Source organism: Gobio gobio, assembly GCF_949357685.1.
Source record: "Gobio gobio genome assembly, chromosome: 14".
Classification (NCBI taxonomy): Eukaryota; Metazoa; Chordata; class Actinopteri; order Cypriniformes; family Gobionidae; genus Gobio; species Gobio gobio.
Genome location: NC_137107.1, coordinates 48,975,692 through 48,990,622, shown reverse-complemented (window position 1 = coordinate 48,990,622; position 14,931 = coordinate 48,975,692). Strand labels below are relative to the sequence as shown.

Sequence of the window (14,931 nt, the reverse complement as noted above, 5' to 3'; positions counted from 1 at the left end):
TCTGATCCGGGTCCTAGCGCCGGATCCTGTGAACGCCAACAACAGGTTGCAGCGCGTTCATTGGACATTCGCTCATGAATATTAATTAGCTACTGACATTTCTTACGGGAACGTCCATTCAAGTAGTGTAATATTAATATTCACAAGCTTAGCCTTCACATCTGTCGACTGTAAATAATAAATTGACAAAGTATAACAGTAAAAAAAACGTAATAAAACAATATAGCTCATAGAATATGACTTAGTGGTGTCATTCTTCATTCATTTGAGAGACTGTATTAAAGCTACACTGTGATATTTTCCCCCATCTAGCGGTGAAAAGGTATATGACCATCCAGTGAATATTAGTTTCTCAATTCCGATTTCGTTTTAACTCCTACGGTGGCCGATTTAGTCCAAGATTAACATGGCTTTCAGTTCGACCTCGTCCACATTGGACACGGTGCCATCGAGTGTTAAAATGCGAAAGGCGAAGCTTGAATTCATGGGTATGTCCCTCTTTGGCTAATGTACTTTCAAGATGGAGGGGCAACATGGCGACCCACATTCGAACCCCTCACCCGTATGTATTTTCAATGGCATATTATAAACTTACGAGAATACTTTATTACTTGAAAGTAGTAAATATACATTAATGAGCACATATATTTTTGAAAGAACTAAGTGTTTTTAGCTAAGAATAAACTAAAAAAGTTACACAGTGTAGCTTTAAAGACACGGGTTCATTACAAGGCCTTCCTTGTGCAACAACAACAACAACAACAACAACAACAATGAACTCTTTGTGTGGATCCAGTTTACAAATCTACTTTGACAACCGTGCCGACCCAAATGAGACCAAAATAAAAGCATCACATGGGAAAAATAAGTCCCCCTATCCAACGATTGCACAACTGCTCAACATATCCGTGGACACGGACCGATTCCAACAGACCGAATCCCTTTTGAGCACTCTTAACATTTGACATCCCTCCTCACTTTGTCAAATCTGTCATCTAGAGCTAGACACGATCCGTGTTCGGATCAATTAAAGAGAAGTGTAAGGTCAAACTGAGACAGGAACCCGTGCCACCTGTTGTCATGGATACGCCGGTTTCCTGTGTGCACATAGCGCAGGGCAGCGTGACCGTTCATTTATTCACTGCGATGTGAAGTCAACTCTCTTATCCAGATAAAGTGAGGAGCCGCACATCTAAAACGTGCTCGCATGGCATCAGCACGGCTGTCTCCATGGAAACCACTAATGTGGAGAGGCAACAGCTTTTAATTGTTTATCAAATGCCAATTAGACTCGATATGGTAGTAGAAGGGAAAGGTTGGTGGCTTTGTGTTGAACTTGGCTGGAATATTTGTGATCAAAAGAGTGAGATATTAATGGGTTCCAAAAATCGTTATCATCGTATCATTATAGTTGTGCTGAGGCTATTATTATATGATTTTTAGAACTATATCTAAGAACATTTGAACCCTTTCACGCATGGAAGTCACTGAAGTGCACAGCAATTCATAAAGCATTTTCTTGCGTGTGTATGGGTTTTGATGGCACAGTTACTCATCAACCTCTACAGTGACTAGTGCATCATCCCATACACTGCAAGCCTTTGTAAATGTGATTTTGGCCGGCCAAAAACCAGTCAGAAATGCCAAGTTGCTCCGGAATATCCATCCATCCATTCCTTCTATCCTAGGAGACACTTGCAGGTAAAAAAAAAAAGTTGCACCATCAAATAACATCTAATGAGTCATATCATTGTTAAATATTCCAAGTATTAATTTTAGATTGGTCATCTGCACTAACTTTTTTGGTTGTGCATAAATATATGTGTGTTATTAGAATGTAATTTGTGGTGACTTTTAATGTGTTGCTTTACTCAGTACATCGAAACGTAATCTGATTATGCAATGCACATTAAAGGGATAGTTCACCCAAAAATGATTTACTCACCCTCAAGTCATCCGAGGTGTGTATGACACTCTTCTTTCAGACGAATAAAATCTGAGTTATATTACAAAAGTTCAGGCTAGTCCAAGCATTAGAATTGCAGTAATAGTTGCTCTGTTTTTGAAGTCCATAAAAAGTGCATCTGTCCGTCATATAACTGCTCCACACGGCTCTGGGGTGTTAATAAAGGCCTTCTGAAGCGAATCGATGCGTTTGTGTAAGAAAAATATCCATATTTAAAAATTTATCAAGTAAACTTTAGGCCAGCCGCCTTCCGTGTTCAATTTATGGAAAAATTGTTGAAAGTTCGCCTGCCAATTGAAAGACTAACGCGACCAGGTCCGCTCGTCATGACGTCACGTACGCATCTTGAGTTTCACTTTCAACATTCAACACTTTTTCACGGAAGGCGGTCGGCCGAAAGTTTACTCGATAAAGTTTTAAATATGGATATTTTTCTCACACAAACGCATCGATTCGCTTCAGAAGGCCTTTATTAACACCCCAGAGCCGTGTGGAGCAGTTATATGACGGACAGATGCACTTTTTATGGACTTCAAAAACAGAGCAACTATTACTGCAATTATAAAGCTTGGATTAGCCTGGACTTTTGTAATATAACTTTTTTTTCGTCTGAAAGAAGAGTGTCATATACACCTAGGATGACTTGGGGGTGAGTAAATGATGGGCTAATTTTCATTTTTGGGTGAACTATCCCTTTAATTGTAATGCATTACTTTACTCATAACATCAAAAGTAATCTGATTACATAATGCACATTACTTGTAACGCGTTACTTTACTCGTAACATCAAAAGTAATCTGATTACATAATGCACATTACTTGTAACATCAAAAGTAATCTGATTACATAATGCACATTACTTGTAACATCAAAAGTAATCTGATTACATAATGCACATTACTTGTAACATCAAAAGTAATCTGATTACATAATGCACATTACTTGTAACATCAAAAGTAATCTGATTACATAATACACATTACTTGTAACATCAAAAGTAATCTGATTACATAATGCACATTACTTGTAACATCAAAAGTAATCTGATTACATAATGCACATTATTTGTCACATCAAAAGTAATCTGATTACATAATACACATTACTTGTAACATCAAAAGTAATCTGATTACATAATGCACATTACTTGTAACATCAAAAGTAATCTGATTACATAATACACATTACTTGTAACATCAAAAGTAATCTGATTACATAATGCACATTATTTGTAACATCAAAAGTAATCTGATTACATAATACACATTACTTGTAACATCAAAAGTAATCTGATTACATAATGCACATTACTTGTAACATCAAAAGTAATCTGATTACATAATACACATTACTTGTAACATCAAATGTAATCTAATTACATAATGCACATTACTTGTAACATCAAAAGTAATCTGATTACATAATGCACATTACTTGTAACATCAAATGTAATCTAATTACATAATGCACATTATTTGTATCATCAAAAGTAATCTGATTACATAATACACATTACTTGTAACATCAAAAGTAATCTGATTACATAATGCAAATTACTTGTAACATCAAAAGTAATCTGATTGCATAATGCACATTACTTGTAACATCAAAAGTAATCTGATTACATAATGCACATTATTTGTAACATCAAAAGTAATCTGATTACATAATACACATTACTTGTAACATCAAATGTAATCTAATTACATAATGCACATTATTTGTATCATCAAAAGTAATCTGATTACATAATACACATTACTTGTAACATCAAATGTAATCTAATTACATAATGCACATTATTTGTATCATCAAAAGTAATCTGATTACATAATACACATTACTTGTAACATCAAATGTAATCTAATTACATAATGCACATTACTTGTAACATCAAAAGTAATCTGATTACATAATACACATTACTTGTAACATCAAATGTAATCTAATTACATAATGCACATTACTTGTAACATCAAAAGTAATCTGATTACATAATGCACATTATTTGTAACATCAAAAGTAATCTGATTACATAATACACATTACTTGTAACATCAAATGTAATCTAATTACATAATGCACATTATTTGTATCATCAAAAGTAATCTGATTACATAATGCACATTACTTGTAACATCAAAGTAACCTGATTACATAATGCACATTACTTGTAACATCAAAAGTAATCTGATTACATAATGCACAATACTTGTAATCCATTACAAGACTCTTAACATCAAAAGTAATCTGATTACATAATGCACAATACTTGTAACATCAAAAGTAATCTGATTACACAATGCACTTTACTTGTAATCCATTACAAGACTCTTAACATCAAAAGTAATCTGATTACATAACGCACAATACTTGTAATCCATTAAAAGACTCTTAACATCAAAAGTAATCTGATTACATAATGCACATTATTTGTAACATCAAAAGTAATCTGATTACATAATACACATTACTTGTAACATCAAAAGTAATCTGATTACATAATGCACATTACTTGTAACATCAAAAGTAATCTGATTACATAATACACATTACTTGTAACATCAAATGTAATCTAATTACATAATGCACATTACTTGTAACATCAAAAGTAATCTGATTACATAATGCACATTACTTGTAACATCAAATGTAATCTAATTACATAATGCACATTATTTCTATCATCAAAAGTAATCTGATTACATAATACACATTACTTGTAACATCAAAAGTAATCTGATTACATAATGCAAATTACTTGTAACATCAAAAGTAATCTGATTGCATAATGCACATTACTTGTAACATCAAAAGTAATCTGATTACATAATGCACATTACTTGTAACATCAAAGTAACCTGATTACATAATGCACATTACTTGTAACATCAAATGTAATCTAATTACATAATGCACATTACTTGTAACATCAAAAGTAATCTGATTACATAATGCACATTATTTGTAACATCAAAAGTAATCTGATTACATAATACACATTACTTGTAACATCAAATGTAATCTAATTACATAATGCACATTATTTGTATCATCAAAAGTAATCTGATTACATAATGCACATTACTTGTAACATCAAAGTAACCTGATTACATAATGCACATTACTTGTAACATCAAAAGTAATCTGATTACATAATGCACAATACTTGTAATCCATTACAAGACTCTTAACATCAAAAGTAATCTGATTACATAATGCACAATACTTGTAACATCAAAAGTAATCTGATTACACAATGCACTTTACTTGTAATCCATTACAAGACTCTTAACATCAAAAGTAATCTGATTACATAACGCACATTATTTGTAACATCAAAAGTAATCTGATTACATAATACACATTACTTGTAACATCAAATGTAATCTAATTACATAATGCACATTACTTGTAACATCAAAAGTAATCTGATTACATAATGCACATTACTTGTAACATCAAATGTAATCTAATTACATAATGCACATTATTTCTATCATCAAAAGTAATCTGATTACATAATACACATTACTTGTAACATCAAAAGTAATCTGATTACATAATGCAAATTACTTGTAACATCAAAAGTAATCTGATTGCATAATGCACATTACTTGTAACATCAAAAGTAATCTGATTACATAATGCACATTACTTGTAACATCAAAGTAACCTGATTACATAATGCACATTACTTGTAACATCAAAAGTAATCTGATTACATAATGCACATTATTTGTAACATCAAAAGTAATCTGATTACATAATACACATTACTTGTAACATCAAATGTAATCTAATTACATAATGCACATTATTTGTATCATCAAAAGTAATCTGATTACATAATACACATTACTTGTAACATCAAATGTAATCTAATTACATAATGCACATTACTTGTAACATCAAAAGTAATCTGATTACATAATGCACATTATTTGTAACATCAAAAGTAATCTGATTACATAATACACATTACTTGTAACATCAAATGTAATCTAATTACATAATGCACATTATTTGTATCATCAAAAGTAATCTGATTACATAATGCACATTACTTGTAACATCAAAGTAACCTGATTACATAATGCACATTACTTGTAACATCAAAAGTAATCTGATTACATAATGCACAATACTTGTAATCCATTACAAGACTCTTAACATCAAAAGTAATCTGATTACATAATGCACAATACTTGTAACATCAAAAGTAATCTGATTACACAATGCACTTTACTTGTAATCCATTACAAGACTCTTAACATCAAAAGTAATCTGATTACATAATGCACATTATTTGTAACATCAAAAGTAATCTGATTACATAATACACATTACTTGTAACATCAAAAGTAATCTGATTACATAATGCACATTACTTGTAACATCAAAAGTAATCTGATTACATAATACACATTACTTGTAACATCAAATGTAATCTAATTACATAATGCACATTACTCGTAACATCAAAAGTAATCTGATTACATAATGCACATTACTTGTAACATCAAATGTAATCTAATTACATAATGCACATTATTTCTATCATCAAAAGTAATCTGATTACATAATACACATTACTTGTAACATCAAAAGTAATCTGATTACATAATGCAAATTACTTGTAACATCAAAAGTAATCTGATTGCATAATGCACATTACTTGTAACATCAAAAGTAATCTGATTACATAATGCACATTACTTGTAACATCAAAGTAACCTGATTACATAATGCACATTACTTGTAACATCAAAAGTAATCTGATTACATAATGCACATTATTTGTAACATCAAAAGTAATCTGATTACATAATACACATTACTTGTAACATCAAATGTAATCTAATTACATAATGCACATTATTTGTATCATCAAAAGTAATCTGATTACATAATACATATTACTTTTAACATCAAATGTAATCTAATTACATAATGCACATTACTTGTAACATCAAAAGTAATCTGATTACATAATGCACATTATTTGTAACATCAAAAGTAATCTGATTACATAATGCACATTATTTGTAACATCAAAAGTAATCTGATTACATAATGCACATTACTTGTAACATCAAATGTAATCTAATTACATAATGCACATTATTTGTATCATCAAAAGTAATCTGATTACATAATGCACAATACTTGTAACATCAAAAGTAATCTGATTACACAATGCACTTTACTTGTAATCCATTACAAGACTCTTAACATCAAAAGTAATCTGATTACATAATGCACATTATTTGTAACATCAAAAGTAATCTGATTACATAATACACATTACTTGTAACATCAAAAGTAATCTGATTACATAATGCACATTACTTGTAACATCAAAAGTAATCTGATTACATAATACACATTACTTGTAACATCAAATGTAATCTAATTACATAATGCACATTACTCGTAACATCAAAAGTAATCTGATTACATAATGCACATTACTTGTAACATCAAATGTAATCTAATTACATAATGCACATTATTTCTATCATCAAAAGTAATCTGATTACATAATACACATTACTTGTAACATCAAAAGTAATCTGATTACATAATGCAAATTACTTGTAACATCAAAAGTAATCTGATTGCATAATGCACATTACTTGTAACATCAAAAGTAATCTGATTACATAATGCACATTACTTGTAACATCAAAGTAACCTGATTACATAATGCACATTACTTGTAACATCAAAAGTAATCTGATTACATAATGCACATTATTTGTAACATCAAAAGTAATCTGATTACATAATACACATTACTTGTAACATCAAATGTAATCTAATTACATAATGCACATTATTTGTATCATCAAAAGTAATCTGATTACATAATACATATTACTTGTAACATCAAATGTAATCTAATTACATAATGCACATTACTTGTAACATCAAAAGTAATCTGATTACATAATGCACATTATTTGTAACATCAAAAGTAATCTGATTACATAATGCACATTATTTGTAACATCAAAAGTAATCTGATTACATAATGCACATTATTTGTAACATCAAAAGTAATCTGATTACATAATGCACATTACTTGTAACATCAAAAGTAATCTGATTACATAATGCACATTATTTGTAACATCAAAAGTAATCTGATTACATAATACACATTACTTGTAACATCAAATGTAATCTAATTACATAATGCACATTACTTGTAACATCAAAAGTAATCTGATTACATAATGCACATTACTTGTAACATCAAATGTAATCTGATTACATAATGCACATTACTTGTAACATCAAAAGTAATCTGATTACATAATGCACATTATTTGTAACATCAAAAGTAATCTGATTACATAATACACATTACTTGTAACATCAAATGTAATCTAATTACATAATGCACATTATTTGTATCATCAAAAGTAATCTGATTACATAATGCACATTACTTGTAACATCAAAGTAACCTGATTACATAATGCACATTACTTGTAACATCAAAAGTAATCTGATTACATAATGCACAATACTTGTAATCCATTACAAGACTCTTAACATCAAAAGTAATCTGATTACATAATGCACAATACTTGTAACATCAAAAGTTATCTGATTACACAATGCACTTTACTTGTAATCCATTACAAGACTCTTAACATCAAAAGTAATCTGATTACATAATGCACATTATTTGTAACATCAAATGTAATCTAATTACATAATGCACATTACTTGTAACATCAAAAGTAATCTGATTACATAATGCACATTACTTGTAACATCAAATGTAATCTGATTACATAATGCACATTACTTGTAACATCAAAAGTAATCTGATTACATAATGCACATTATTTGTAACATCAAAAGTAATCTGATTACATAATACACATTACTTGTAACATCAAATGTAATCTAATTACATAATGCACATTATTTGTATCATCAAAAGTAATCTGATTACATAATGCACATTACTTGTAACATCAAAGTAACCTGATTACATAATGCACATTACTTGTAACATCAAAAGTAATCTGATTACATAATGCACAATACTTGTAATCCATTACAAGACTCTTAACATCAAAAGTAATCTGATTACATAATGCACAATACTTGTAACATCAAAAGTTATCTGATTACACAATGCACTTTACTTGTAATCCATTACAAGACTCTTAACATCAAAAGTAATCTGATTACATAATGCACATTATTTGTAACATCAAAAGTAATCTGATTACATAATGCACATTACTTGTAATGATATAATTGACATAATCAGATTACTTTTTTGATGTTACAAGAAAGGAACGCATTACAAGTAACGTTAATAATCGTTTTCCACTATAAAAACACCTTTTGTGCAATGGAAAGTTTCCGTGGATGTTAAAGGTTCATCATGGAACCACAGAGGCCAATAAAGAACCTTTATTTTTAAGAGTTACTTCAGTAACTACTGTTAATGTGAAGTGTTTGCCAAATTATGATACACGTGCATGAGCATTTTCATCCGAAAGATGTCATTGCACAGCCAACAGGAAACCAGAGTCTCCAAAATTGAATTCAGGATGAGTTAATATAGTGTGTGTCACTGGACCTCCTCGTCCCATCGCTTACAGGGGAACTGTGTTCGATTATTCACCCGTGACAGTGGAATGAGCACCATGAGAATCAGCCTCATAAAATCAACTAAACGTGCCTCGTATCTGCCCGTGTGTGTGTGGTTAAACACCTCCAGGCGTGTGCACAGTGTTTTGTTGTTGCTTTTTTAATAGTTCAGGAGATGTAATGAAGCTGTCTATAGGGTAAATAATTAAGATACTATATGATAATTTTTCTTTCAGAATATGGCAAAGACAATTACAAACAAAAGGTCTAATGATTTTACCTCCTTACAAGAGTGTAGATTGAATAAAGTGAGTTTTGTATTGTTACTTACTGCACGTGATGGCAGCGTGCGCGCGCCCTCTGGCGGTGGGCTTGAACCGACGTCGTCCGAGTCCATCACGTGACTCTCACAATCACATGACGAGCAGAAGCTGAACACAGGAAGAAACGCATCAAACTCGTATATTAATCGGGTAAACGCTTGGTTTGTTTTCGTCGCCGTTTCCACTTTTATGTGCACTGTTAATTTATAAATGACTGTATCATATCTACAGGTGAAGTAAACAGACCGTGGCATGCATCGACTTTGATATGCACTCACGAATCACCATTATTCTGGCACTTCTTTGATGCAAAATGCTGTCTATGTATGTATTAAATGCATGATCTGTGTTTGTGTGCTTTAGGGATAGGCTAGTGTGTGAAATGGCCGCAGCGGTGGAGAGAACAGATGATCTGGTGCGAGAGTATCTGATCTATCGAGGTTTCACCAGCTCACTCAAACATCTGGACTCAGAGATCAAAGCAGACAAGGAGAAAGGCTTTAGAGTGAGTGTGTGTGTGTGTGTGTGTGTGTGTGTGTGTGTGTGTGTGTGTGTGTGTGTGTGTGTGTGTGTGTGTGTGTGCACAAGTGTTGTATATAGGAGGACAGTATAATAACAGGGCAATATAATATCAGGCTAGTACTAAACATTATATGTGACCCTGGACCACAAAACTTTTTGATTACTTGAATAAATGAGCTTTCCATTGATGTATGGTTTGTTATGATAGGACAATATTTGGAAATCTGAGGGTGTAAAAAATCCAAATCTTGAGAAAATCTCCTTTAAAGTTGTCCAAATGACATCCTTAGCAATGCATAATACTACTAATAATATATTTTTGATATATTTACGGTAGGACATTTACAAAATATCTTCATGGATTATGATCTTAAAGGGATAGTTCACCCAGAAATGAAAATTAGCCCATGATTTACTCACCCTCAAGTCATCCGAGGTGTATATGACTTCTTTCAGACGAATAAAATCGGAGTTATATTAAAAATGTTCAGGGCTGCGTTTCCCAAAAGCATCGTAAGCCTAAATTGATCGTAAAAACGATCGTACGAGTGATCTTAACATTAAGGTCTGTTTCCCAAAAGCATCGTAACTTAAGTAGCACTTGAAAATGATCGTAGATCTACGAGTGCTCTGGAGTAATCGTAAAGCTCTAAGGTTATCGTAAGAAGACAGAGTTATGAGGTCACCTACAGGACAACCGGCAGATTACACCTTTAACTTTATTCAAGTGCATTGTGATAATACTATAAGGTTTTGATTGTACTTTATTGTACACTTTTTTTTATTATTTTTTTAATTTTAATATTCTCATTATTATCAATGTTGATTAAAAAAAACAGTTCTGCTGCTTAATATTACTGTGGAAACTGACTTTATGATCACTGGATTTTATTATTTATTTTTTTATGAGGGCAGGTTACAAACAAAAAAAATTATAAATACACATCTGAATTAAATGAGGATATTTATTTCGTCTTTTTTAAAGGTATCTTGTTTTTTTTTCTTGTTTTTTTTTTGCCTCAGCCTGAAGGTAGTTGCTTTATATAGACGTGTTTTGATTGCTTATCCACATCAGATGACAATTATTAGGTGAAACGTTCAGAGGAAACGATTCCATATAAGGTTATATTTCAGAACTTCGCAAATGGACAGCGACTATTAAGTAGCACTTAGAGCGCGTTCTCGCGCGTTCATGTTAAGTACATTTTTGGGAAACGCACGTGGAATTGCTGCGAGTGATCGTAACTTCGCTCGTAGAACACGCTCTTTAGAGCTAAGATACATCATTATTGGGAAACCCGGCCCAGGCTAATCCAAGCTTTATAATGGCAGTAATAGTTGCTCTGTTTTTGAAGTCCATAAAAAAAATGCATCTGTCCGTCGAATAACGTGCTCCACGCGGCTCTGGGGTGTTAATAAAGGCCTTCTGAAGCGAATCGATGCGTTTGTGTGAGAAAAATATCCATATTTAAAAATGTATTTCATTTTTTCCCTATGGCTCTGCATCAGCCGTCCAGCGCCATCACTTCCGCCGAATAAGGTCAAAATACCAGCGCGATCATAGAAACATATACATAGATTCCTCATTAGTCCCTGCGTGGATCGGTCGAATGAGGCATCTATGTTTATATATCTTTGATCATGCCAGTATTTTGACCTTATTCGCCGGAAGTTATGGTGCTGGGAATACTAGATGACATTCGTCTGATAAGAGGTAAAAAAAACAAATACTGTTGGGTTTCTCGCAGAAACAGATGGTTTGGTGTCTTAAGACATCAATGTGTCGCCACGAGCCGCATGGTTTAATAAGGATTCTAATGTGTGTTTTTACTCTCATTGCTCTCATACTCTAAAATATCCCCATTTACATCATTATACGACTATCACACTGCAACGGCTGGAGTTAAACATCTTCATTTGTGTTCGACTGAAGAAACAAACACACCTACATCTTGGATACCCTGGGGGGAAGCAGATAAACGTAACACTTTCGTTTTTGGGTGAACTATCCCTTTATTATCCTAATGATTTTTGGCATAAAAGAAAAATGGATTGTTTTTGTGCTCCAGGGTCACATGCATGTAAACATGAGCAGTGTTGGGGAAAGTTACTTTGAAAAGTAATGCATTACAATATTGCATTACTCCCTTAAAAAGTAACTAATTGAGTTACTTAGTTACTTTTTAAGAAAAGTAATGTGTTATGTTACTTTTGCGTTACTTTTTCTCACCTGGGCTGGGCTTGCTTTTGTTTTTGTTTATAACAAAAACGTTATATTGTTGTGCAACGGTAAAGACCTCATCATACCAAAATTGAAATAATAAGCCTGAGGTAAAAATGCAGATTCACGCGTGAACACTAGAGGGCGCAGCTCTGGATAATAGTAGAATAGGACGCAGGAGAAAAAAGTTTTACCAATAAAAACAAAAAATCTAGTAATTTTCATCATCAAAGGTCAGCAGCAAGACATTGGTAAATAAAATATAAAGGTAGATTATGCATAAAAATAGTTGTTTTATTTAACATTTAATTATTGGATGTTTGCATAGTATTCTGATTTTGTATTTGACTGATTTTATTCATTTTGAGGAGAACAGAATCTTTATTGTGCAAGTGAGATAAATAAATGCTCACATTTAGTCTAGAACTACAATAACCCTCATGTTTACACACACACACACACACACACACCTCTGCACTTATTTCTCTCAACATGGGGGCAGGAGAGCTGTCAGTCAAATGAATGTGAAAAAGAAACTCAGATATTTTGTTGTAAATTTGAAAAGTAATGCGTTACTTTACTAGTTACTTGGAAAAAGTAATATTATTACGTAACTCAAGTTACTTGTAATGCGTTACCCCCAACACTGAACATGAGTATGCAGGAGTCAGATGTGTGTGTGTGTGTGAAGCACGCTGTAAATGTGGTCCACAGGTGGATAAGATCATCGATCAGCTCCAGCTGCTGATTCAGAACTATGACCTGACGGGTCTGAAGGAGTACTGGGCGTATCTGGACCGCAGGCTCTTCTCCAGACTGGAGGACGTCTACAGACCCACCGTCAGCAAACTGAGGACCAGCCTCTACCGCTTCTACGTCATACACAGCGTTCAGGTGCAACACACACACTTCAGTCACAAAACTAAACATTATAGAATGTGTGTTTGCATGAAAGGGGGAAAAAAGACTACGTTTTTGCATTGTGGTGCCATTTTCATAACAATTCCACACATTTACTCTCATTTTGTTACTGCTATGCAAACATAAGCTTCAATAATTGTAATATGCTCTGATAATTAATTTATACTGATCAATAATTATCATTGATATATTAATGAATATAATATTCATTATTATTAATATAAATAGTAGTTATGAATAAAAATGTTTAACGATGACAACAGAAATGTTATTAAATATGTACTCAATATAAATAGTAATAATCATTCAAATCTAAATAATGAATTTATGCTTATTATTAAACATATATTTAATATATAAATATATAGCTAATAATGTTAAATAACAATTAAATGCTCTTATTTAAACCAATAATAATAATAATGTTTATTAATAATAAAAATAAATCATAAAATGTGTATTATTTTAAGGGAGTACAATATTAAATTTATGCTGATGATGAATTTGTACTGATCAATAATACAAATATTAATATATTACTGAATACAATAATGTATATTGTTAAATAATAATACAATTAATTAAATGCATTAATAATGTTGACGCTGTGTGCTACTGATGAATTTGTACTGATCAGTAATTAATTTAATGAATATAATATTCATTAATAATTCATTAATAATTATATATATATATATATATATAGAATATAAGTAATAACAACATTAAAATTATATTAATTAATATATGAACATTAACTTAATATGATTAATAATAAATAAATATAATAATAATTTTAAACAATCATTAATAATCAATTATAATGAATAAATAAAAAGGTTTGATTCAGTGTCTGTCTGTAGTTTATGGCGGGACACAGTAATAAAAATATGATGAATATATTCCTGAATATAATATTCAGAAATATATACTCAATATAAATAATAATAAAATGCTATTGATAAAATAATAATAACGTTATTAATAAAGATTAAATAATAAAAAAAACGAATTTATTTTAAGGTAGTACAAAATAACATTTATGTTGCTGATGAATTTATACTGATCAATAATTAAAAATGTTATGAATTAATATATATACTTAATATAAACAATAATTATAACAACAATAAATAATAATATTAATTAATGTATATTTGATATTAATAATTATACATATACTGTATAATAATAATAATAATAATGAATAATCAATTATAATGAATTAATAAAAAAGTTTGATTCAGTGTCTGTCTGTAGTTTATGGCGGGAGAGTAATATAAATATGATGAATATATTACTGAATATAATATACAGAAATATATACTCAATATAAATAATAATAAAATGCTATT

The 14,931-nt window shown here is 31.0% G+C and overlaps 1 protein-coding gene across 1 annotated transcript in view; it reads left to right on the top strand.

Annotated features, from left to right (window-relative positions):
- The first annotated feature begins 9,988 nt into the window (after positions 1-9,988).
- wdr91 (WD repeat domain 91) overlaps positions 9,989-14,931 on the top strand; it is a 30,880-nt gene continuing 25,937 nt past the window's right edge. Inside the window, 3 exon segments of the mRNA XM_079836006.1 lie at positions 9,989-10,062; positions 10,276-10,417; positions 13,370-13,549. Of these exon segments, the coding sequence (XP_079692132.1) occupies positions 10,295-10,417; positions 13,370-13,549 (303 nt within the window). The 5' untranslated portion in view covers positions 9,989-10,062; positions 10,276-10,294.